Genomic DNA, 27,645 nt, shown 5'->3' on the forward strand with positions numbered 1-27,645 from the left:
GGTTATTATCCTATTTTTAATTAATGATTCCATGGGCCGCAATTACCCTGTGCACGCTCTCGTCTAAATTTGATGCTTTTTATAGACCGCGCTTCTAAGTATAATCATTGGCAGCACTCACCAGGTAGGTATTTTTGGGGTTTGGGTGATAGTACGAGACCGCAAATGAGCGTAAAATTGAGAATAACGTGTTGTGCTGCCATTTCCAGGGCTTTTTTTTGCACAAGCCTGTCTGCCTGAGACAGAACACATTCTTTTGTGTTTGCACACACAACGAAAGGTCATTGGGAATGTAATTTGGTAAATCAAATCAGGTCATTGCTTGTTGTCTCTCACGTACGCACATTTATGCAACCAGTGTGGGACAGAACTGTAATATTGATTCTGTCAGACATTTATATTTGCATACATAAAATTGTATATTTGCATACATAAAACATTTTTTCGTGATCTCGGTTGTGATAAATGATCATCAAAGAGCAAAAATTGTATGATTTTGTATCGCCACTTGAAATATCTGAAATAGTTTCTTAGTGAAGATGCCATTTTCTGAACTGGCCAGATTCAGGTCTAAAGTTCCTTTACTGGTTATTAATAGGCAAACAAATTACAAGAAGTAATCTTGTAGCCCCAAATGTGAAACGCTAATGTAATAAATAATAATAAAATAATAAAATGCAATAGGCTGTTATCATGAAAAGCACACATTTGCATGCATCTGGGCTTGTTTGGCAATTCATGATTGGCACATAGCCACTCATCACAGAAAATGAAGCGCCAATGCACCAGCCTCCATTCTTCATCATTGAACATATAGGTACATGTAGTTCAACATACTATATTCAAACATTTCAACATTCTTCATAGGCCTATATAAAACTTCTCTGACATTGTTTAAAATGTCAGATGGATGTGATTTTGTTAAGGAGTACGGTTCAAAATGGTTGGGGAAAGCATTTCTCTGAACTGGTATAAGCAGAGTAGTTTATTTTTAGAATGGCTATTCTTATGGGATCATAGATTGGCATCGTTGAAAATCCAATCAACCACGATTCACCGTGAAGCATGAAATGAGCTCATCTCATTAGCAGGTCTTCAGTCTCTCAGGGAGTAAACAGACAGACTGGTGGAAATCTTCACTGCATGTCCTCCTGTTTTTGAATAGTTATAGCCTAATGGTTAGGGAGGTGGCCTAAAGATCAGAGGGTTGCAAGTTCGAATCTCACCCTTACTACTTCCTTCACCTGCATCCATGGCTGAAGTGCCCTTAGGCAATGCACCTAACCCCACACTGATTCAGGGACTGTAACCAATGCCCTGCAAATAACTGCAAGTTGCTTTGGATAAAAGCGTCAGCTGAGTGCAATGTTATGTAATGAACACTGTGTATATTGAACAAGTAGATCTATTTTGTTATGATATTTGCCGAGGTGTAGGTACATACAGAGGCGTAGTGCTAGTATGTCGACAGTGTAGATGGAGGTAAACTTGATAAAGTGAAAGTCCTGTCATGATTTCATAATTCATTTACGATATTTCACAACATTTTTGCAGCATGAATAAATCTTCATAACATGTAAACAGAGAACTTAACCCAGTGCTTAAAAGTCAAAAATGGTGCTCCTGTGGTTGGAAAATACACTATTAACAAAAATCAACAGGTCCCAGGCATTCAAAGGTATCCAAAGTGCCCTGATGAAGACCACATCTGTGGTCAAAAGATGTTTTTAGTTATTAGGTTTTTAGGTATTGTAGTTATGACTATCCACATTTAATAAAGGCTATAAAAACTTATTCTGTTCTTCTTTTGGATACCATTGAGTGACTGGGACCGGCTGGTTTTTGTCCTGTATGACATGTATTTCACATTACACTTAACATTTAATGTTAACATTAGAATGTTTAAAATACAAATAAACATTAACATTTAGCCTATTTTAAATTTATAGCACTTTTTAGTTTATGTGCTCTTTTTTGTTCTTTTTATTTTTTAGTGTAAGAGAGTAGTTAGCACACTCTTTATTTGCTCCAAAATGTTTATTTATTATTGAGTTTTATTTATTACTGGTGCTTCTATTCAAGTCAACGTTTCCATCCTAATGTCAGGTCTTCTTTTTTGTCTAACTCAGCAGCGCCCTCACCTGGAGGCTGGCAAGCGCATCCCGTCCTGGAGTGGCCGGCCCATCTGGATGGAGAAGATGGTGCTGGGCCGGGTCAAGGTGCCGCACACCTTTGTCATCCACACCTACACACGGCCCACTATCTGCCAGTTCTGCAAACGCCTCCTCAAAGGCCTCTTCCGCCAGGGCATGCAGTGCAAAGGTGGGGTTGATTGATTGATTGATTGATTGATTGATTGATTGATTGATTGATTGATTGATTGATTGATTGATTGATTGATTGATTGATTGATTGATTGATTGATTGATTGATTGACTTCTTTGAATTTCTTAATGGTTTTCCTTTCACATTTTATTATGTCTTGTGTCTTTTACTATGGCTTATTTTTCTGTTGTTAGTGTGTTGTTCAATCCTGGAAATATGTATTTTGTTTCTTGGGTTGGGTGCTCTTTTATGTTAGAGTTTAATTGTCTAAACCAGCATTGTCAATACAGCATGTTTCTCAGGATGCAAAGAAACAACTTACAATAGATTTCTTTGTTTTTGTTAGCGCAACACTTACTATTGTTCATGACAGGTAATCTTTCTTTCTAGTGTGTTTTCTTGGTTTTCATATTGCTTCACAAGTCTCTGGGCTGACCTATGACACATTGTTGACAACCTGAACTGAACTGCTTCTCACCACCACCCTTCCACCCACAGACTGCAAATTCAACTGTCACAAAAGATGTGCTTCAAAGGTGCCAAAAGATTGCCTGGGAGAAGTGCTTTTCAATGGAGGTAATGTTGTGTAATTTCAATCTTGATCACGACAAACTACTTCACAGGGACTAGACCCAGGGATGAGCACTCTGACCTTTCGGTGCACCTGCACCTTCCTCAGAGTCTGTCACTTTGTGCACCAGAATAATAAAAAACCTCGAAAAAAGTTGCTGAGTGTTCCAGTCATCCTTGGGTCTAGTCATTGTGAAGTAGCCCAGTTTGTCTTGATACTGTTGTCCTTGACTGTGAGCACCACCAAGCCTGAAGCGCAGACATCCTCTCTCCACTCTTGATCATCACATTTATATCTGTGTACATGCGTATGTGCATGCATGTATTGAAATCTGAGGATGTAAAGTAGCCAAAGGCGAATAATGGCCCTAATAAATTTAATATCTACACAGTAAATTCTGCAGTGCTCATTTAACACTTATAGAGTTGATTTGACATCACTTGGACTCAAATGAACTCTCTAAGTATTGAATTAACACCACAACATTTACTGTGTATGAATTCCTCCTCAATGGATATAATGTTTCATTGGGCAATGCGTTTTCCTACAGTTCACTCTCTATTCACTGTCTTTGTAGTGGTGTATTGGTAGTGAAATGGACATGAGTTTATTCATGGCAATCATGCACATTCAAGTCTGCACATGCAAGTCTGTTAATTAACCTGTTTGATATGATACCACAATGGTGCATCAATATAAACAGATAATGTAATAATAAGTTATAAATTTGAAGTTCAAAATCATTTCGAAGTCAAAATCAACCTTTTCTCCAATAACCCCCCTCCCAACACACACACACACACACACACACACACACACACACACACACAAACACACACACACACACACACACACTCTCTCTCTCTCTCTCTCTCTCTCTCTCTCTCTCTCTCTCTCTCTCTCTCTCTCTCTCTCTCTCTCTCTCTCTCTCTCTCTCTCTCTCTCCCTTATCTCTGATAACATACGTCTCTCATCTATTCCTGATGTTAGAGCCGGCGAGTCCAGGCCCAGATTCGGACACCACGATGGAGGTGGACAGCAGTGATGTGAACAGCGACAGCAGCCGAGGGCTGGACGACTCCGAGGAACCCTCCACGCCCGAGGACAAGATCTTCTTCATGGACTCCTCAGACCTTGAGCGCGAGAAGGACGAGGAGCCTGTGAAGGCCATCAGGTACGGTACCTACAGTAGATTGTGGCTTTAAAGGCCCTATATGTGGTATTTGTGCACCAACAGGTACTTTTCCACACGGCCATGATGTGTTGTGTTGTGTCGAGCTGAGTGGTGGTGTTTGTGTTTCCATTCTAAACCGTGTCCGATGTCCCTCAAACTATTCTTTTCCTATTTAACAGCTTGGATATCTTTTGCCCTTACGTTAGTCAAGTACCCTATGTAAACTAGTTATATGTGACAATGTCAAAAACGTAACTCAAAGCAGCAACAGCACATTTCAAATCAGAATTGTCGGCACCTGCCTACCCAGTGTTCATTGTCCTCATTCACTTTGCGTAACACGGTTTGTAATGGAATCACAAACACCACTCAGCTCTATACGGCACCACACAGCACAGCCGGCTTGTATGTGGAAAAGTGCCTTAATACAGCAAAATGCTGATTTATGAGGACATGCGGTCTGCTCACCATCAGATAATGTTTAGGACCATAGACAAAAAAATGGGTTGGCTGGCAAGAATAGACAGACTGAAGCTGATCAATTAGCATACTAATTATCTGGAATGATATGCATAAAATAATCGGTACTTGCTATGTTGTAATACTATGAGGACTAACAATGTTCTATGTAATACTGTATGTTGAAGGTGGGAAAATATGTTTAGTTACAGTTAAATCACATTTACAATATTTCTGTGTTGAGCTTTTCTGTTATCCACTCTCTCTCACACACACACACACTTAAGGAAGTACCCATGTCTGAGTATCAACTCTCAAAAGACCACAAAAGCATTGAAGTGCTTACACCACAACTTTCATTGCTCCTCCACTTCCCTCTTCTCTGTGCTAGCTATACACAGAAAAATTATAACAATAAAGAACATAGTATAGAGTAGAAAATGTTGCCGTGAATTGAGCAACCAGGAAAGAAGAGTTTCAAAAATACATTTTTCAATAGTAGTATATGTTTGGGCCTTTTGTGTCTTTATTAGATAGGACAGTAAAGAGAAGATAGGAAGTGGTTGGGAGAGAGAAACAAGGCAGGGTTAGGAAATGATCCAGGCTGCACTCGAACCCGAGACTCTATGAGCAACGTACCGAATCTACTGTATATGGTATGGTGTATGGTGCCTCTGTGCCCAGTAATTTCCAAGATGCATGTTGCCATTAAATGCAATTTACCACAGCTAGCCTCAAGCTAATCTACCTACATGTGCTGTGTGTAACGGGATCTGTTACCTGTGTCCTCCACCAGCCCCTCCACCAGTACCAACATCCCCCTGATGCGGGTGGTGCAGTCCATCAAGCACACCAAGAGGAGGAGCTCCACCATGGTCCGGGAGGGCTGGATGGTGCACTACACCAGCAGGGACAACCTGGTAACTACACCCACCAGTGCAGTATGGTATAGTGTGGTGTGGCATGGTATAGGTGTTATAGTATGGTATAGTATAGTATAGTATAGTATAGTTTAGTATAGTATAGTATATAAAGTAAAGAGTAGTACAGTATAGTAGAGTAGAGTATAGTAGAGTAAAGTGTTAGTATACTATATCTACTATAGTATACTATATAGTATACTAACACTTTACTCTACTATACTCTTCTATATAGTATAGTAAAGTGTAGTATATTTGGGATGGTTGTGTTCTGTCATGCCAACAAGCCTGGCTCTTTGGTGTAGTCGTCAGAGTCCCAGTTAGCTAGTGTAGTGTAGTATAATATAGTATAGCTAGCATAGGATACATGTAGTGTACAGTATTGTGACAATTGTGATCTTCATTTGTGGGGTGACCCTAAACAGTGTTGTTGTGTATAGCATATTGTAATATAGTACCATGTACAATTAAACACAGCGCAACACAATACAGTAGCTGACTATAGCAGTAGGAACATATTGGGACAACCAGGTAAGGAAGGAATCGGGGAAAGACAGAATTTTTATATTTGCAGGTTAATCACAGATGGACAGACAGACAGACAGACAGACAGACAGACAGACAGACAGACAGACAGACAGACAGACAGACAGACAGACAGAAAGAAAGATAGTCAGAAAGACAGACAGAAAGACAGGCAGACATAAGACAAGAAGTAGCATAGTAACATCTTATTTCAATGACTATGCTATTGCTGATGCTGTAGCTTGGCAGCATGTTGCAGCAGCATCGAGCCTGTGGTGTTTGACTGACTCACTGTACATTCTCTGCAGAGGAAGAGACACTACTGGAGGCTGGACAGCAAGAGCCTGACCCTGTTTCAGAATGACTCAGGAGCCAAGTTTTACAAGGTGAGGCCGGGTAATTCTTCCCACATGCATGCACATGTTTGGCTTGATGCTGTGTGTGTGTGTGTCTGTGCGCGAGCGTTTGTGTGTGTGCGTGTGCATGTGCGTGTGCGTGTGCGTGTGCGTGTGTGTGTGTGTGTGCGTACATGTGTGTGTGCGTGCATGTGTGTGTGTTTGAACATGGGTGTGTGACTGTGCACATGCACAGTGTGTGTGTGTGTGCGTGCTTGTGTGCATGTGCATGTGTGTGTGTGCGTGTGTGTGTGTGTGCGTGCGTGCGTGTTTTTGTGCACGCTTATGTTTTTTTCTGACTGGCAGCCTGATGACTTGGACACAGATGTGAAACCCCCACCCCCATTCTGGGCAGCATGACTGAAAGGTTGGGCAAGATAGCGATCACCGGTGCCCTTCTGCATGACATTATGGCAAGCCCTAAATGTGTATATACATACAGTGCCCTCCATAATTATTGGCACCCCTGGTTGAGATGTGTTTTTTAGCTTCCAATTATTTTTTTTTTTTTCTAAATAATATGGGACCTTAATGGAAAAAAGAGAAAAATCCAACCTTCAATACAAGTGCATTTATTCAGTGGGGAAAAAATCCCACATAAAGAAATAATTATTTGACATCAAATAATGTGTGTCACAATTATTAGCACCCCTGGTATTAATATTTTGTACAACCCCCTTTTGCCAACAAAACAGCACCCAATCTTCTCCTATAATGTTTCACAAGATGGGAAAAGACAGAAAGAGGGATCTTCAGCCATTCCTCTTTGCAGAATCTCTCTAAATCATCCAGAGACCTGGGTCCTCTCCTCTGTACTCTCCTCTTCAGCTCACCCCACAGGTTCTCAATGGGGTTGAGGTCTGGGGACTGAGATGGCCATGGGAGGAGCTTGATTTTGTGTCTGGTGAACCATTTCTGTGTAGATTTGGCCATATGTTTAGGGTCATTGTCTTGCTGAAAGACCCAGTGACAACCCATCTTCAGCTTTCGGGCAGAGGGCAACAGATTTTGATTTAAAATGTCCTGGTATTTCAAAGCATTCATGATGCCATGCACCCTAACAAGTTTCCCAGGGCCTTTGGAAGCGAAACAGCCCCACAGCATCACTGACCCACCCCCATACTTCACAGTGGGTATGAGGTGCTTTTCAGCATGCGCATCTTTCGTGGTACGCCAGACCCACTTAGAGTGTTTTTTGCCAAAAAGCTCAATCTTGGTCTCATCTGACCAAAGCACACGGTCCCAGTTGAAGCCCCAATATCACTTGGCGAACTCCAGACGCTTGCGTTTATGATTGTGAGTGAGGAAAGGTTTTCTCCGTGCATGCCCCCCAAACAGCTTGTTGGCGTGTAGACAGCGCCTGATGGTTGATTTGGAGACTTTGTGACCCCAGGATGCTACCATTTGTTGTAATTCTGTAACAGTGAGCTTTGGAGATCTTTTGATTTCTCTTACCATCCTCCTCACTGTGCGTGGTGGCAAAATAAACTTGGGTCCTCGTCCAGGCTTGTTTACCACTGTTCCAGTTGTTTTGAACTTCTTAATTATTCCTCTCACAGTGGATATGGGCAGCTGCAGTTGCGTGGCAATCTTCTTGTAGCCTCTGCCTGACCTGTGAAGGTCAACGCACATCTGCCTCACTTGTATGCTGTGTTCCTTTGTCTTTCCCATGTTTAAGAGTGGATAAGAGAAATGGCCTCGGTGTCACGTCATATTTATACCCCAGGGAAACAGGAAGTGATGAATTACTAATTAAATGTTCCTACATACTCTGGTAAACTTTGTAAACTACTGTAGAAATGACAGAAATGCTTCAATTATATTTATTTCCTGGGAATTGTTAAGGGTGCCAATAATTGTGGAACAGGTGATTTAATGAAAGATAATTATTTTTTAGTCAGGGATTTTTTTATTTTCTTACAATTCATTTGAGTTGAAGGCTACATTTTCCTACAATTTTCAGTGTGACGGTATTCTTCTGCAATAAACACTGAATTTATTTTAAGGCTTTTAACACATCTCAACCAGGGGTGCCAATAATTGTGGAGGGCACTGTATATAGTAAGTATATACAGTATATGTACATAGTATACAGTATGAGACAGCAGTGTAAGAGTGTGTCAACAACACAGAAACGTGTCTGTCTTTGAGGTGGGACAAAGGTGTGTATTGTTTGTGGAAAGTACACATGTGTGTGGGCTAGAAGCAGTGAGGTTTACAAGTAGCTGCAGTGCATTATACAAATGTAGTATGACCGCAATATGCTTTGTCAGATTCAGTATGCAAAGGTCATGTGAGTTGAAACTGGCCTAGTTTTATTTTGCCAAGTGGTCAAAGCAGAAGCCAAGCGAGTACATGTGTTGTGCACAGTGGTAATGTTGTGGCCATGTGGTTTTTTAGCAGGCTTTGTATGTTATTAGTACTGTAGATGAGAAGCCCAGAAATATTGCATATGAATGTTGTAAGAGACTCAGAGAATATAATGTATTTTAAATCGAATTTTGTGTAATCATCATCTTTATCATCATCTTGTCTCATTATTTCAGAAAATTGTGTATTACGATCATTTTGGTTTGTTTTTCAATGGAGGAGGCAGAACGTTCAGAATTCATATAGGACTTTGAAATGTAATACTTCCCTCTGTAAATAAATTAAATGAAAGCCTGAAAAACACAGCAGGTACAACATCCATCTTTAACGTATCATGATTTGAAGTCATGTCAGATAGAAAGTTTATAAAGTTTGTAGCTTGTCGACATGAGGGACTGGTGTTCAGTGTTGAGTGTGGTCTTCCTCCTTGGTTTCCACCAGGTAGCATCTACTCTCACAATGATGGTTCTAGGTTCTATCTCTTTCTCACTTTCCGTTTCCCTCTCTCTCTCTCTCTTTCTCTCTCTCTCTCTCTCTCTCTCTCTCTCTCTCTCTCTCTCTCTCTCTCTCTCACTCTCATTCTCATACATATCTGCTCTCTTGCTTAATCCCTCTCTCTTTATCTGTGTGTGTCAGTGTGTGTGTGTGTGTGTGTGTGTGTGTGTGTGTGTGTGTGTGTGTGTGTGTGTGTGTGTGTGTGTGTGTGTGTGAGAGAGAGAGAGAGAGAGAGAGAGAGAGATAGAGAGATAGAGAGAGAGAGAGAGAGAGAGAGAGAGAGAGAGAGAGAGAGAGAGAGAGAGAGAGAACATTATGAGGAAGTAGTCTTTTTTTAATGTGCCTTGGTGTTGTCACTGCAGCCACAGAATATAGTGGACCTGGATGGGCGATGTGTATCTAGAAGGGATTATAATCTGTTTTTAAACTCAGACTGGATGTAGTATTTAATTCCAGCCTGCTATCCAGCTCAAAGTGGTATATAGGTCTGCTAGTCCTTTCTTCAGTTAATGTGCATCCATTTAATGTTTCTTTCCTATCATAAGCACATGATATGAATGCAGGGCCAAATTGTTTTAAATGAGAACGTTATGGCACACAACAAATATCTTACGACAGGCGCCACAAGTAATAACAAAAGACATTATTGGAAGGACACAGATAATTTTTTGTAAAAAAAAAACCAAACAACAACGGAGAGTTACTCCTTTCAAAGCAGTGGTTGCTTTACAGCTCCGAAACCCCACACTCACTACGGCTGTATCAAGGCACACCCTCCCATTTTCCCAGCCATAAAAAAGCCCTACGCAGGAAACCCCTTTGCTTTTTACACAGCTCTGGGTGCCATTGCAGGGTGTGTTTGGGGGTATTTTATGTCACTCTGTTTTATATGCGCAGCTTGGAACTTGATTTAGCTTTGGAAAGCTCTGGTACTTTTTTGGCAAGTGTGAGTTCCCTTCCCTTTTTTCCCCTCTTCGGTCCTCAGACGGCAGTATTTGCTAATGTTGAAAATCAGGATTTTTTTTCTTGTTTTGACTCTTGACTGTTTTGGGGTTTTGTTTTGTCTTTTTTGTGCGTTTTTCCATAATGGTCTGGTGGTCTTCAATGATTTAGAATAATGGCGATAAACAGGCTTGGGCAGGCCTGCCTGCTGTGTCTGCCTCCCTGACAAGGCTGGCTGGCTGGGTGTGGCGGTGGCCCCCATTGCTGCCCTGCCCTTGCCCGTAAACTGCTTGTTATGTGGTGGTGGCGACCCCTCCCTCTTTGATTAGGAGCAGTCAATTTGGCTTCACTCTAGATGAGTTGATGGAACTGTGCTGTGCTGTAGCACTGCTCTTCACAATAGCTTGGCTTAAACTTTTGTCTGTTAAGATTTTAACATTTGAAGTTAAAATTTCTGTTGGAGGCCTTCCAAAAACAACTTAACATTCTTACCTGAGAATGCTAATTCAGAGAGTCAACATTAGCTCAGTCTTCTTACTGTCTCCCTGCAAAAGTAAAGCTATAGACTTCATCCTTTGAAAGATTTGTCATTTTGAGATAATACATGTGGCTTAGTCACTAAACTACATTGTTGAATGAAATCCAAGGGTTTATATTGGATAATTAAATTATCTACTTGTCAAATATTTGTCATCATATTGCAGATCAGATCAGACTTATGACCAGATCAGTATGCTAGAAGAACTATATTCAGACATTTTATCTATCATCAGCGTTAGTTCTGGCAGGCACTGGTAGGTAAGTGCTTGCCGCTTCTGATTCCCGCCAGATGATCTAGGTCAGCTTGCCAACTCTCCTCACTCTTGATAGGTCAGTTTATTGTATTATTATATATATTTTTTACTCAACCCCAGCCACTCACTTCTTTGCAACCCACCAACTCCCCAGCTCCACATTGTCGTGTATAACATGGCATAGTCTACTTTTTGCCACGTTGCCTGCTCTGTTCATGCGGGAATTGTTTGCTCTCCTAAATTATTGTATTTGTCTGATATGCAATGTTAATGTAATGTATGACATGCAAAGATATTTGTTCCTCTTCTTGCCTGGATACCACACCAGGCCAAAGTTACACATTTGGCAACACTTAAATTGAAGCTGTCTACAAAAGAGTAATATGGGAAAAATAAGGAAATGTCAAAAAAGGCACTTAAAATTGACTGCCATTTAGTATAATTGATGTTGTGGTAGCATAATGCCATGTTTAAAAAGTAAAACAGTTTATATTACATGGACATATTCAAGTAAAGTGTTACAGCAGCACAGTATCGCGCTCAATTTCTACAAGTTATACTCTCCCATTAGTCAGGCTTAGAGCCCATACTAAACACAACTTCCTACTGTACTAAATATGATGGTTTTCTTTATTACTCTATGTCTGCCTGCTTTATTGTCTTGCTGACCATATGTCACTATGTTTGGCAACTCAATGCCTGATCAAGAAGGGAATGTCAAAAAATTATTTTGAATTTAGTATAGACACACATCAGATGTCCTCATTGAAGTAAGATCCCTCTCAAAGGGCTAGATATAATCCTACCAAACAGTATTGGATATCGGTCTTAAAGCCATTGCCATTGCAGTGGAATTCAAACTCTACTGAACCATCTCTAGGATGGAGCCCGCTCTTCTTCTTCTGCTTCTTCTTCTTCTTCTTCTTCTTCTTCTTCTTCTTCTTTCCCCTCCTCCTCTTCTTCTTCTTCTTCTTCTTCTTCTTTCTCCTCCTCCTCTTCTTCTTCTTTCTCCACTTCTTCTTCTTCTTCTTCTTCTTCTTCTTCTTCTTCTTCTTCTTCTTCTTCTTCTTCTTCTTCTTCTTTCTCCTCCTCCTCTTCTTCTTCTTTCTCCACCTCCACCTCCTCCTCCTCCTCTTCTTCTTCTTCTTCTTCTTCCACTTCTTCTTCTTCTTCTTCTTCTTCTTCTTCTTCTTCTTCTTCTTTCTCCTCCTTCTCCTCCTACTCTTCTTCTTCTTCTTCTTCTTCTTTTTCATGGCACATCTACCGTGACCACTGAAGCTTGTGCAGCCCCTTAGCTGTCGTGTGAGGGGCAGCGTGGCGAGGCGAGCGCATGGCTTCTGCCTCCCTCCATTTGGCAGTCATGAGGCCCCCTCCGTTTGAAGACGAGACCCCTGCACTTGTGGTTGGTGTGTGTTGTGTGTTGTGCTGCCTCTGATGGGGTATCTGGTGGTGGTGAGGGGGGGGGCTCGGAGTCTGTCTCTCCAGCTAACGACTTGCGGCCCCAGCTCGGCCCATCCCCAGCCCATCCCCAACCTCTTCTATCCACCCCCTCATTGTCCACTTGCCCACCCCCATTACAGTAGTCGCGGAGTCTCTCTGTGGCTACTGCCAGGCTGCCTAGCGCACGCTTCTCTTCTCCACACACACACGCAAACACACACACACACACACACACACACACACACACACACACACACACAAACACACACACACAAACGCACACACACACACACACACACACACACACACACAGACACACACACAGACACACACACAGACACACACACACAGAAGTACACACAAACACACACTAGTACGGGCACACACACGGTTCCAAACACACACACACACACACACACAAACACACACACACACACACTCTGACACACACACACACACACACACACACACACACACACACACACACACACACACACACACACACACACACACACACACACACACACACACACACACACACTCTGACACACACACACACTCTGACACACACATAAAGGCTTTGGTGCGCTGCCTTGTAATCATGGAGCTCCTCAGTGGGTTGAGTCACGTGGTGCCGTCTGCTAACCACAAGCACTTCATTCGATACTCCGTGCAGACCACAGCCAGTACACAGGACCCTATTGGTGGAAGCCAACTCCTTCAGCTTTGTGTTGGAGTTTTTTTCTTTCTCTCTCTCTCTCTCTCTCTCTCTCTCTCTCTCTCTCTCTCTCTCTGTCTTTGAGACCGAGAGTGAGGTTAAGGCAGGAGGCGGACTTTTAAAAGGGCTACCCAGATTGCTTGCTTGCCTCATTTTAAAGTTTGGAGGGAACTGTGACAGCTTTAGGCAAAAGATAGGCAGTCTCTTTCTTTCTTCTGTCTTGGTGATTAGGTTGAGCAAGCCCACTTAGTAGTCAGTAGCTATTAGACCAAAAGGCTCAAATTAATTGTGGAAATAATAACAATATACTATTGCTTACATTATTCAGATCACGGACTTTGTAGCAATGGATGGGGACCTGAAACCACTTCGCTTTAACCAGGCAGCTCTCGGGTCTTAGTTTGACCTTAATTGACTGCTCACCCTAGCAGCAGGTTTTTGACTGGAATGACTCAGCCTCTTTGCTCACTGTTGTCAACATTGGACTTAACATTGATTGAGTATTTGGCTGACCGTGCCCATTCTCTACCACCATCGAAGCCTTTTTTAACTTATTAACTCAGCCTCTCAAGTCACTGTCAGCACCTGAGCAGGTACTGGACCTCACGCTGGTGTGGTGATTGGACTGACCGTGCTCACCTCATCTCTACCTACTACTTGACCCCCTGCAGGAGATCCCACTGTCGGAGATCCTTCAGGTGGAGTCGCCCAAGGACGTCAGCCAGCTGGCCCTGGGCGGCAACCCCCACTGCTTCGAGATCATCACTGCCACCATGGTCTACTACGTGGGGGAGAACACGGTGATGGGTGCACCACACCTGCACCACACCATCCACAGCAGCAGCCCCGTGCTGGCACCGTCCGGCGTGGGCCTGGAGGTAGCCCAGGGCTGGGAGAAGGCCATCCGGCAGGCCCTGATGCCCGTCACGCCCCAGCCCAGCGTCTGCACCGCCGCTGGACAGGGCAAAGACCACAGTGAGTACCTGTGTTGAAACTACTTGTTTTTGAAATTTCCAGTGTTTCCTGTAGAATTGTCTTTAGTCAAGGTGGTGGGGGTTTGTCCAGTAAGGCAGTGGTTCTTAACCTTTTTTCCTTAAAGCACCCCCTTACATGTGCCCAAGACAAGCCGCGCACCCCCAACCCAAACTTCTGTGCGTGAACAAGCACTAAAAATGATTTAAGAGATGAGGCTTCCTGTTTGAGACATTAAGCAATACCTTAATTCCTTTGCATCTAGGGACCAAAACGTGTTTTTAGGGGCCAAGCAGCGAAGCTGGCGAAGGCCCCTATAGAGTTAGTAGGTTTTCTTCATTAGGGGCCAAGCAGCGAAGCTGGCGAAGGCCCCTATAGAGTTAGTAGGTTTTCTTCATTATTAGGGGCCAAGCAGCGAAGCTGGCGAAGGCCCCTATAGAGTTAGTAGGTTTTCTTCATTATTATTATTATTATTATTATTCTCTAGTCACCATTCCTATCCCTCTGCAAGTCTATGGCAGCCCATAGAACCGTAGGCAGGAAAATGCTGTAAATTGGCACACACAATAGGGACAGTCTCAGCATTACCCACAGTGATTCATAGGTCCCCAGTCCCAACGCTCTAGCGCCACCAGCAGGTCAAAGTTGCAGGTACATTTCTGCTTGTAACTTTTGAACCGCTTGGCCAATTTTCATAAACTTGGTATCCCTGGAATCCTTGAGTCAAGACGAATCCAACGCACCCTATGACGTCATTTTCCGCCAGGATAGTTTTCCCGCCATTTTGAATTTTGTAAAATTCAATAAAAATGTTAATTTTCCTGCAATTTTTGACCAATTCACCCGAAACTCGATATATAGTATCTCTGGACTGAGCTACACATGGGGTCTTCAGGAATATTGGATATCTTTTATCGTTTAGCCGTGAGAGCCAATCAAAATTGTCGTAAACGTGGCGAAACAGGAAGTGAGGTCATATCTCAGCAACCGTTTGTCGAATCAGGCTGGGATTTTGTACACACATAGTAGTCCATCCCATGACCTACCACAACAAAAATCATATCCCCAGCTCAAACTCTGTAGCGCCACCAGCAGGTCAAAATTTTAGCTACATTTTTGCCTGTAGCTTTTGAACTGTACTCCCAATTTTCAAAATATTGGTACAAAGGTCATCCTCACACCATGTTGCACCCAGGTATGGATTTTCGTAACGATTGAAAAAACTATCAGCTCACAGCAGCCATTCAAAAATGTGGAAAGAATGGAGGGATTTTTTCTCATCTCTCTGTCTCCTCTGCTCCCCCTGCGCACGTTCACTGACACCATTCTCAGCAGGGGGTCAAGCCCCACTGCCCCAGCCCCTGCACCCCACCCCCCACCCCCTCCTCACACACACAGACAGATAGAGTGGAGTCCAATATGCGGACTTCCCTCCTCCCTTGCTCACTTGCCTGCTTGTGATCTCATGATGATGTCACTGACAATGGAAAATGAATTCAATATCTTGCAAAAGCGCAATTGTAAACTCATTTTCTCATTTGCAAACTGGATGATGAATGAAGAATAGTCCCCCAAAAATTATTTTGGCTAGGCTGACAGCTGGGAAACTTTATTGTTTTCTCCACGGAGGAGGGGCCAGGAGGCGGGGCGAGGAGACAAGCACAAGTGGAGGAGGCAAGGTCGCATATTGGGATGCACCTACAGAGGGAGAGGGAGAGGGAGAGGGAGGGGGGAGAGGGAGAGGGAGAGGTAGAGGGAGAGGGACAGAGAGGGAAGAAGGGAGGGAGGGAGGGGGGAGAGGAAAGAATTTTGAACACCTCTTGTTGTTTGCCGGTGACAGCCAATCAAAATTGAAGTGAGGAAGTGAGGTCATATCTCAGCAACCGTTAGTCAATTTCTGTTAGGATTTTTTGCACACATTCTAGTCCATCCCATGACCTCCCACAAAAAAATCCAGACCCCAAGCTCTCTAGCGCCACCAACAGGTAACAGGAAGTGAGCTCATATCTCGACAGCTCTTCAACGGATTCAAACTAAACTTGGTTTACGTGATCACACTCTCGTCCAAGGAATCACACTCTCTCCCCATTTTCCCCTCCAAGGAATGCACCCCAACATTGGCGAGATTTGGGCCAAAGGGGGCGCTGCAGTTCCTTCTGTTGCCGTGGCGACTTTGGCAAGTTTACTGCTTGGCCCCGCATTGCTGCTTGCAGCTATATTTATTATTATTATTATTATTCTCTAGTCACCATTCCTATCCCTCTGCAAGTCTATGGCAGCCCATAGAACCGTAGGCAGGAAAATGCTGTAAATTGGCACACACATTCGGGGCAGTCTCAGCATTACCCACAGCAATTTATAGGACCCCAGCCCCAACGCTCTAGCGCCACCAGCAGGTCAAAGTTGCAGGTACATTTCTGCTTGTAACTTTTGAACCGCTGGGCCAATTTTCATAAACTTGGTATCCCTGGAATCCTTGAGTCAAGACGAATCCAACGCACACTATGACGTCATTTTCCGCCAGGATAGTTTTCCCGCCATTTTGAATTTTGTAAAATTCAATAAAAATGTTAATTTTCCTGCAATTTTTGACCAATTCACCCGAAACTCGGTATATAGTATCTCTGGACTGAGCTACACATGGGGTCTTCAGGAATATTGGATATCTTTTATCGTTTAGCCGTGAGAGCCAATCAAAATTGTCGTAAACGTGGCGAAACAGGAAGTGAGGTCATATCTCAGCAACCGTTTGTCGAATCAGGCTGGGATTTTGTACACACATAGTAGTCCATCCCATGACCTACCACAACAAAAATCATATCCCCAGCTCAAACTCTGTAGCGCCACCAGCAGGTCAAAATTTTAGCTACATTTTTGCCTGTAGCTTTTGAACTGTACTTCCAATTTTCAAAATATTGGTACAAAGGTCATCCTCACACCATGTTGCACCCAGGTATGGATTTTCGTAACGATTGAAAAAACTATCAGCTCACAGCAGCCATTCAAAAATGTGGAAAGAATGGAGGGATTTTTTCTCATCTCTCTGTCTCCTCTGCTCCCCCTGCGCACGTTCACTGACACCATTCTCAGCAGGGGGTCAAGCCCCACTGCCCCAGCCCCTGCACCCCACTCCCCACCCCCTCCTCACACACACAGACAGACAGAGTGGAGTCCAATATGCGGACTTCCCTCCTCCCTTGCTCACTTGCCTGCTTGTGATCTCATGATGATGTCACTGACAATGGAAAATGAATTCAATATCTTGCAAAAGCGCAATTGTAAACTCATTTTCTCATTTGCAAACTGGATGATGAATGAAGAATAGTCCCCCAAAAATTATTTTGGCTAGGCTGACAGCTGGGAAACTTTATTGTTTTCCACGGAGGAGGGGCCAGGAGGCGGGCGAGGAGACAAGCACAAGGGGAGGAGGCAAGGTCGCATATTGGGATGCACCTACAGAGGGAGAGGGAGAGGGAGAGGGAGGGGGGAGAGGGAGAGGGAGAGGTAGAGGGAGAGGGACAGAGAGGGAAGAAGGGAGGGAGGGAGGGGGGAGAGGAAAGAATTTTGAACACCTCTTGTTGTTTGCCGGTGACAGCCAATCAAAATTGAAGTGAGGAAGTGAGGTCATATCTCAGCAACCGTTAGTCAATTTCTGTTAGGATTTTTTGCACACATTCTAGTCCATCCCATGACCTCCCACAAAAAAATCCAGACCCCAAGCTCTCTAGCGCCACCAACAGGTAACAGGAAGTGAGCTCATATCTCGACAGCTCTTCAACGGATTCAAACTAAACTTGGTTTACGTGATCACACTCTCGTCCAAGGAATCACACTCTCTCCCCATTTTCCCCTCCAAGGAATGCACCCCAACATTGGCGAGATTTGGGCCAAAGGGGGCGCTGCAGTTCCTTCTGTTGCCGTGGCGACTTTGGCAAGTTTACTGCTTGGCCCCGCATTGCTGCTTGCAGCTATATTTATTATTATTATTATTATTCTCTAGTCACCATTCCTATCCCTCTGCAAGTCTATGGCAGCCCATAGAACCGTAGGCAGGAAAATGCTGTAAATTGGCACACACATTCGGGGCAGTCTCAGCATTACCCACAGCAATTTATAGGACCCCAGCCCCAACGCTCTAGCGCCACCAGCAGGTCAAAGTTGCAGGTACATTTCTGCTTGTAACTTTTGAACCGCTGGGCCAATTTTCATAAACTTGGTATCCCTGGAATCCTTGAGTCAAGACGAATCCAACGCACACTATGACGTCATTTTCCGCCAGGATAGTTTTCCCGCCATTTTGAATTTTGTAAAATTCAATAAAAATGTTAATTTTCCCGCAATTTTTGACCAATTCGCCCAAAACTCGGTATGTAGTATCTCTGGAGTGAGCTACACATGGGGTCTTCAGGAATATTGGATATCTTTTATCGTTTAGCCGTGACAGCCAATCAAAATTGTCGTAAACGTGGTGAAACAGGAAGTGAGGTCATATCTCAGCAACCGTTTGTCGAATCAGGCTGGGCTTTTGTACACACATAGTAGTCCATCCCATGACCTACCACAAAAAAAATCAGATCCCCAGCTCAAACTCTGTAGCGCCACCAGCAGGTCAAAATTTTAGCTACATTTTTGCCTGTAGCTTTTGAACCGTACTCCCAATTTTCAAAATATTGGTACACAGGTCATCTTCACACTATGCTGCACCCAGGTATGGATTTTCGTAACAATTGGAAAAACTATCAGCTCTCAGCAGCCATTCAAAATTGTGGAAAGAATGGAGGGATTTTTCTCATCTCTCTGTCCCCTTACCAACGGCACCTGCGCACGTTCACTGACACCATTCTCGGCAGGGGGTCTCTGGACACACCGAGAGCTTAGGTGTGTGCGTAGTCTGCTATTGCTCTAGTGTCAACCAAAGCCCCACTGCCCCACCCCCCCCCCCCCACCCCCCACCCCACACACACAGACAGAGGGAGAGGGAGAGGGAGGGGGAGGGGGAGAGGGAGAGAGAGGGAAGGAGGGAGGGAGAGAGAGAGAGAGAGAGAGAGAGAGAGAGAGAGAGCATTGTTGTTCTCTTGGTTCCTCTGTCTGTCTCCCACACACACACACACACACACACACACACACACACACACACACACACACACACACACACACACACACACACACACACACGTTACTTCTATGTACACCAATTCCTCAGACCAGTCTCTCAAAAGGCTGGCCAACATTACATTGCAGCCTATAGGATTCTTATGTTTAGGATTTCAAGGACATATCTATTTTCAGTAGGCTCCCGGTTTTTTTCCCCATAATATTGTATGTCATATAAACAATTTTACTAAATAGAATGATCACAGAGGATTATAATTGCTGTCCAAAAAGCAAGCCTCTCAAGTATAGAAATTACTTGCTGATATTTTATAGACTAATTTGAGAGGGAATGGAAATGTGTTACTCAATATAAATCAAGGGCAGCACAGGCTCTGCCGTGGCCAACCGGTAGGGCACTCGTCTATCATGCGGCTGACCCGGGTTTGATTCCCAGCCCAGGTCCTTTGCCTACCCTCCCCGTCTCTCTCCCCATTTTCCCCTCCAAGGAATGCACCCCAACATTGGCGAGATTTGGGCCAAAGGGGGCGCTGCAGTTCCTTCTGTTGCCGTGGCGACTTTGGCAAGTTTACTGCTTGGCCCCGCATTGCTGCTTGCAGCTATATTTAGGGGCCAAGCAGCGAAGCTGGCGAAGGCCCCTATAGAGTTAGTAGGTTTTCTTCATTATTATTATTTAGTCACCATTCTTATCCCTCTGCAAGTCTATGGCAGCCCATAGAACCGTACGTAGGAAAATGCTGTAAATCGGCACACACATTCGGGCCTGGCTCAGCATTACCCACAGCAATTTATAGATCCCCAGCCCCAACGCTCTAGCGCCACCAACAGGTCAAAGTCACAGGTACATTTCTGCTTGTAACTTTTGAACCGCTGGGCCAATTTTCATAAACTTGGTATCCATGGAATCCTTGAGCCAAGACGAATCCAACGCACCCTATGACGTCATTTTCCGCCAGGGAAGTTTTCCCGCCATTTTGGATTTTGTGAAATTCAATAAAAATGCTATTATTTCCGCAATCTTTGACCAATTCGCCCGAAACTTGGTATATAGTATCTCTAGACTGAGCTACACATGGGGTCTCAAGGAATATTAGATATCTTTTATAGTTTTGCCGTGACAGCCAATCAAAATTGTCGTAAAAGTGGTGAAACAGGAAGTGAGGTCATATCTCAGCAACTGTTTGTTGAATTAGGTTGGGATTGTGTCCACACATAGTAATCCATCCCATGACCTACCACAAAAAAAAATCAGAACCCCAGCTCAAACTCTGTAGCGCCACCAGCAGGTCAAAATTTTAGCTACATTTTTGACTGTAGCTTTTAAACCATATGCACGATGTAAAATATATTATTATCACTAGAATCCTTGGGCCAAGCCGAATTCAACGCACTATATGAAGTTATGTCAACGCAGAAGGGAAATTCCGCCATTTTGAATTTTGTAAAATTCACTGTAAGTCTATGGTAGCCCATAGAACCATACATAGAAAAATGCTGTAAATTGGCACACATATTTGAGGCAGCATCAACATTACCCACAGCGAGTTATAGGTCCCCAGCCCCAATACTCTAGCGCCACCAGCAGGTGAAAGTCACAGGTACATTTCTGCTTGTAGCTTTTGAACCGCTGGATCAATTTTCATAAACCTGATATCCCTGGAGTCCTTGGGCCAAGATGAATCCAACGCACCCTATGGCGTCATTTTCTGCCTGGATAGTTTTCCCGCCATTTTGAATTTTGTAAAATTCAATAAAAATGCTATTTTTCCCGCAATTTTTGACCATTTCGCCCGAAATTCGGTATATTGTATCTCTGTACTGAGGTTTGTATGGGGTCTCAAGAAATATTAGATATCTTTTATCGTTTAGCCGTGACAGCCAATCAAAATTGTTGTAAAAGTGGCAAAACAGGAAGTGAGGTCATATCTCAGCAACCCTTTGTCGGTTTCGGCTAGGATTTGTTACACACAGAGATGTCCATCTTATGACCTACTGAAAAAAAAATTCAGACCCCCAGCTCAAACTCTGTAGCGCCACCAACAGGTCAAAAGTTTAGCTACATTTTTGCCTGTAGCTTTTAAACCATGTGCACAATGTAAAATATATTATTATCACTAGAATCCTTGGGCCAAGCCGAATCCAACGCACTATATAACGTTATGTAAACACAGAAGGGAAATTCCGCCATTTTGAATTTTGTAAAATTCAATAAAATGCTACTTGTCACACAATTTTTGTCAGAATGACCAGCAAAAAGGTACACATCATCTTCAGACTGATAAGCATTAGGGTATTAAATTAATTTTTGATACCTCTTATCGTTTGGAGGTGACAGCCAATCAAAATTGTCGTAAAAGTGGCAAAACAGGAAGTGAGGTCATATCTCAGCAACCGTTTGTCAGATTCTTTTAGCTATTTTTTGCACACATACTAGTCAATCCCATGACCTCCCACAAAAACAATCCAGATTCCCAGCTCAAACTCTCTAGCGCCACCAATAGGTAACAGGAAGTGAGCTTATATTTGTCAGCCCTTTAAGGGATTCAAAATAAACTTGGTTCATGTGAGCACACTCCCCTCCAAGGAATGCACACCAACATTGGCGAGATTTGGGCCAAAGGGGGCGCTGCAGTTCCTTCTGTTGCCGTGGCGACTTTGGCAAGTTTACTGCTTGGCCCCGCATTGCTGCTTGCAGCTATATTTAGGGGCCAAGCAGCGAAGCTGGCGAAGGCCCCTACTGTTTTAGCTGGTTTTCTTCTTATTATTCTTCAGTCACCATTCTTCTCCGACTGTAAGTCTATGGCAGCCCATAGAACCGTACGTAGGAAAATGCTGAAAATTGGCACACATATTCGGGCCCAGGTCAGCATTACCCACAGCAATTTATAGGTCCCCAGCCCCAACGCTCTAGCGCCACCAGCAGGTCAAAGTTGCAGGTACATTTCTGCTTGTAACTTTTGAACCGCTGGGCCAATTTTCATGAACTTGGTATCCCTGGAATCCTTGGGCCAAGACGAATCCAACGCACCCTATGACGTCATTTTCCGCCAGGATAGTTTTCCCGCCATTTTGAATTTTGTAAAATTCAATTAAAATGCTATTTTTCCCACAGTTTTTGACCAATTCGCCCGAAACTTGGTATATAGTATCTCTGGACTGAGCTACACATGGGGTCTCAAGGAATATTGGATATCTTTTATCGTTTAGCCGTGACAGCCAATCAAAATTGTCGTAAAAGTGGTGAAACAGGAAGTGAGGTCATATCTCAGCAACCGTTTGTTGAATTAGGTTGGGATTTTGTACACACATAGTAGTCCATCCCATGACCTACCACAAAAAAAATCAGAACCCCAGCTCAAACTCTGTAGCGCCACCATTAGGTCAAAATTTTAGCTACATTTTTGCCTGTAGCTTTTAAACCATATGCACGATGTAAAATATATTATTATCACTAGAATCCTTGGGCCAAGCCGAATTCAACGCACTATATGAAGTTATGTCAACGCAGAAGGGAAATTCCGCCATTTTGAATTTTGTAAAATTCACTGTAAGTCTATGGTAGCCCATAGAACCATACATAGAAAAATGCTGTAAATTGGCACACATATTTGAGGCAGCATCAACATTACCCACAGCGAGTTATAGGTTCCCAGCCCCAATACTCTAGCGCCACCAGCAGGTGAAAGTCGCAGGTACATTTCTGCTTGTAACTTTTGAACCGATGGGCCAATTTTCATAAACCTGGTATCCCTGGAATCCTTGGGCCAAGACGAATCCAACGCACCCTATGACGCCATTTTCTGCCTGGATAGTTTTCCCGCCATTTTGAATTTTGTAAAATTCAATAAAAATGCTATTTTTCCCGCAATTTTTGACCATTTCGCCCGAAATTCGGTATATTGTATCTCTGTACTGAGGTTTGTATGGGGTCTCAAGAAATATTAGATATCTTTTATCGTTTAGCAGTGACAGCCAATCAAAATTGTTGTAAAAGTGGCAAAACAGGAAGTGAGGTCATATCTCAGCAACCCTTTGTCGATTTTGGCTAGGATTTTTTACACACATAGATGTCCATCTTATGACCTACTGAAAAAAAATTCAGACCCCCAGCTTAAACCCTGTAGCGCCACCAACAGGTCAAAATTTTAGCTACATTTTTGCCTGTAGCTATTAAACCATGTGCACAATGTAAAATATATTATTATCACTAGAATCCTTGGGCCAAGCCGAATCCAACGCACTATATAACGTTATGTAAACGCAGAAGGGAAATACCGCCATTTTGAATTTTGCGCTGCAGTTCCTTCTGTTGCCGTGGCGACTTTGGCAAGTTTACTGCTTGGCCCCGCATTGCTGCTTGCAGCTATATTTATTATTATTATTCTCTAGTCACCATTCTTCTCCCTCTGCAAGTCTATGGCAGCCCATAGAACCGTACGTAGGAAAATGCTGTAAATCGGCACACACATTCGGGCCCAGCTCAGCATTACCCACAGCAATTTATAGGGCCCCACCCCCAACCCGCTAGCGCCACCAGCAGGTCAAAGTTGCAGGTACATTTCTGCTTGTAACTTTTGAACCGCTTGGCCAATTTTCATAAACTTGCTATCCTTGGAATCCTTGAGTCAAGACGAATCCAACGCACCCTGTGACGTCATTTTCCGCCAGGATAGTTTTCCCGCCATTTTGAATTTTGTGAAATTCAATAAAAATGTTAATTTTCCGTCAATTTTTGACCAATTTGCCCGAAACTCTGTATATAGTATCTCTGGACTGAGGTACACATGGGGTCTCAAGGAATATTAGATATCTTTTATCGTTTAGCCGTGACAGCCAATCAAAAATGTCGTAAAAGTGGCAAAACAGGAAGTGAGGTCATATCTCAGCAACCGTTTGTCGACTTAGGCTAGGATTTTGTACACACATAGTAGTCCATCCCATGACCTACCACGAAAAAAATCAGATCCCCAGCTCAAACTCTGTAGCGCCACCAGCAGGTCAAAATTTTAGCTACATTTTTGCCTGTAGCTTTTGAACCGTACTCCCAATTTTCAAAATATTGGTACACAGGTCATCTTCACACTATGTTGCACCCAGGTATGGATTTTCGTAACGATTGAAAAAACTATCAGTTCACAGCAGCCATTCAAAATTGTGGAAAGAATGGAGGGATTTTTTCTCATCTCTCTGTCCCCTTCCCCTCTCCCCTGCGCACGTTCACTGACACCATTCTCGGCAGGGGGTCTAGACACACAAGCTTACGTGTGTGCGTAGTTCTGCTATTGCTCTAAAGTGTCTACCAAAGCCCCACTGCCCCAGCCCCTGCATCCCCCCTCCTCCACACACACACACACACACACACACACACACACACACACACACACACACACACACACACACACACACACACACACACACACACACACACAGACAGAGGGAGAGGGAGAGGGAGGGGGGTGAGGGAGCGGGATAGAGAGGGAAGGAGGGAGGGAGGGAGAGAGAGAGAGAGAGAGAGAGAGAGAGGGAGAGAGAGACAGCATTGTTGTTCTCTCGGTTCCTCTGTCTCTCTCTAACACACACACACACACACACACACACACACACACACACACACACACACACACACACACACACACACACACACACACACACACACACACACACACACACACACACACACACACACGTTACTTCTATGTACACAATTCCTCAGACCATTCTCTCAAAAGGCTGGCCAACATTACATTGCAGCCTATATGATTCTTATGTTTAGGATTTCAAGGACATATCTATTTTCAGTAGGCTCCTGATTCTTTTCCATAATATTGTATGTCATATAAACAATTTTACTAAATAGAGCAGAGCTCAATTTATGAGCCCAAACCCATAAACATTAGCGGAATGCTAGCGAGTACAAGTCGAAATCTTCAGCCCTGCTGGAAAACCAAACACCTAAGAAAATTGTCAATACATACCTATATATAACACCACCCATAATTCTTACCAAGAATATTTTGTTGAGATATGTGACTGGAAATTGCAGTAGCAATTTATTTTGCATTTAGCCCTATGGGCTCCCTTTTTCATTCCATACATGTTCCAATCTGTTTCCACTTGCCAGCGTTCGCCACCTAGTGGACACCCAGGAACTGCAAAGCTAACTGGTTACAATCGCAACCAATCAGACTGAAGATTCACCTCTATTCTACTGTCTCTGTTCAAACTAAACTTGGTTCACACATGATCACCTTCCCCTCCAAAGATTGCACACCAACATTGGTGAGATTTGGCCTAAACGGGGCGCTGCAGATTGATTTTGTTGCAGTGGCGACTCTGGCAAGTTTACTGCTTGGCCCCGCATTGCTGCTTGCAGCTATATTTTTTGTTTTGATTTTGCCCAATTATAATGTTCTCAAGCTAAATTTTGGTCACAGCCTCAACACAAACACAATTCCGTGCACCCCCTGAAATCTCTGGCGCACCCCCAGGGGGTGCCCGCACCCCAGGTTAAGAACCACTGCAGTAAGGGACATAGGTGACCATCATCAGTGGAAAAGCTATGCTATGCAGTTTCATATGAAATGCGATATACAAACCTCTAAAAGCATACTTAAAAAAATGACATTGAAAATGCTAAATCTTTATCTGCTCAGGGAACATAGTCAATGTGGAGTTTGTGGTCCAGGTGGCAGTACAGTGCTGGGGGAAACCCTGCTTTTATTCTGATAGGATAGTGAGAGAGATTGACAGGATGTGAGTCGGAGATAGAGATGGGGATGGGGAAATTACCTTGGGTGACCTCGTCCCGGGATTTATGGTACAATGCCTTAGCAAATTGAGCCACAGCGCCTTTGCCAGTGAATATGAATTAATAGGTTTTTTTTTCTCACAGTTGAAATTGAATGGTTATTAGTAGTGAGAAGAGACTTAAGGGCTTGAAGTGCTCAGGAGACATTGAAATTTGAGGAAAATACTGTATAACGTGGCAAATCTGTTTAAAAACACATTGGCCTTTGTGTTGCGGCCATATTGGCCTTCATCGGGGCTGTGTTTTTAAACGGATTTGCCTCTGCCTTTTCCTCCCTTTTTTTTGGTTATTAGTAGTTTTTTTCCTCACAATCGAAATGTCATGGTGTTATATGGCTGACAGGAAAATATCAGGACAGAGAGCATAGCTGCGCCAGCTGAATATCGGGTCAAGAGTTAGCTGGGCCCCAAAATCTGAAAAATGTGAAGGGATATTTTGTTTCTGTTGTGAATATTGCATTTGTTACCTTCTATGATGTACATGTCTGGAGTTGTGATAGCTATAGACATTCAGCATGCATCAGGAATGAAGATGAATTGAAAGAGAAGGTTGACACAAGTCCAGACAATTTGCAAGTCACAATGAGCCAACTGTTCAGTTGCATAAATGTCAACATTGATAGGGGGAGAGGCTTGAATTTCCTATGCATTGTGGCTGGCACAGTCAGATATGCGTTGTGTCAGTACAGTTTAACATCCCATAGCAGGTTCTTAATGAAAGGGAAATGAGAGGGTTGCCCTGTCTTGTTATGTACCTCTTCACACCAAACTGTCCTTCGTGGGTTTAGTTGTTATTCAAGGTCCCTTGTGATAACTTGTAGCGTAGTGAAGGATACACATACAGTATGTTAATGGCAATTATATTTACAGTTAAAAAAATATATAGCATGAACTATCAACTGGGCAGCTTTGGCCTAATGGTTTGGATTGACATGGGTAAAGACTTGGCAAGTTTGATTTCCACCCCAGTGGGGCAAAAGAGGTGGTGGTGGTGGTGGTGGTGGTGGTGGTGGAGGAGAGGTGGTGGATACCCAGCACTCTAATGAATCTCATTCAGTCCTATAGTATATAGTAGATATCTAACCTGACATTGCACCAGGGGACTGTCCCTGATCTGCCCTGATCTGAACTCACTGTAGAATCAAAATATCTGTGGGTGTTGTGGCATAGCCATTGGGCATAGCACACTGATGGACTTGTACCACGTACAGGGTACATTGTGCGCATGGGGACCCAGGTTCAAATCCAGCTTGTGCCACTTCCCAATCCTACCTAATCCCTGCCCCCCCCCCCCCCCCCAGCCCCCATCACTTTCTGTCTAATAAAGGGCTAAAAAATCCCAAAATGGACTTTAAAGCAGGGCTTGAAAACGAAATTATTTTTCAAACGTTCCGTTCCGAACGGTTCAGGCAAGTTTCAGTTTAACGTTTTCGTTCCTGCAATCGTTCCCCCACAAAAAATATCGTTCCTGAACCGGTTCGGAACGAAAAATAACGTTCGTTCTTAACGTTCCTGCAGTGTTTAACGGCCATATTAAGTCTATTTTCGTGGACTTTATCTTAGAATAGACGTACTCATTATTTCCCCTTGATTTACACAGCTATTCTCAAAAATAATAACACACCC

General features: G+C 43.4%; 1 protein-coding gene across 4 annotated transcripts in view; it reads left to right on the forward strand.

Moving 5' to 3' along the window:
* prkd3 (protein kinase D3) overlaps nt 1-27,645 on the forward strand; it is a 94,569-nt gene that overhangs the window by 51,485 nt on the left and 15,439 nt on the right. For 3 of the 4 annotated variants that reach the window (XM_063184490.1, XM_063184489.1, XM_063184492.1), the window contains exons 6-11: nt 2,130-2,322; nt 2,824-2,901; nt 3,887-4,070; nt 5,326-5,449; nt 6,283-6,360; nt 13,800-14,103. In XM_063184490.1, the coding sequence (XP_063040560.1) occupies nt 2,130-2,322; nt 2,824-2,901; nt 3,887-4,070; nt 5,326-5,449; nt 6,283-6,360; nt 13,800-14,103 (961 nt within the window). The remainder of the gene's footprint in view (nt 1-2,129; nt 2,323-2,823; nt 2,902-3,886; nt 4,071-5,325; nt 5,450-6,282; nt 6,361-13,799; nt 14,104-27,645) is intronic. The other variant, XM_063184491.1, reaches the window with a different exon arrangement.

This window comes from Engraulis encrasicolus, chromosome 19 (assembly GCF_034702125.1).
Source record: "Engraulis encrasicolus isolate BLACKSEA-1 chromosome 19, IST_EnEncr_1.0, whole genome shotgun sequence".
Lineage (NCBI taxonomy): Eukaryota > Metazoa > Chordata > Actinopteri > Clupeiformes > Engraulidae > Engraulis > Engraulis encrasicolus.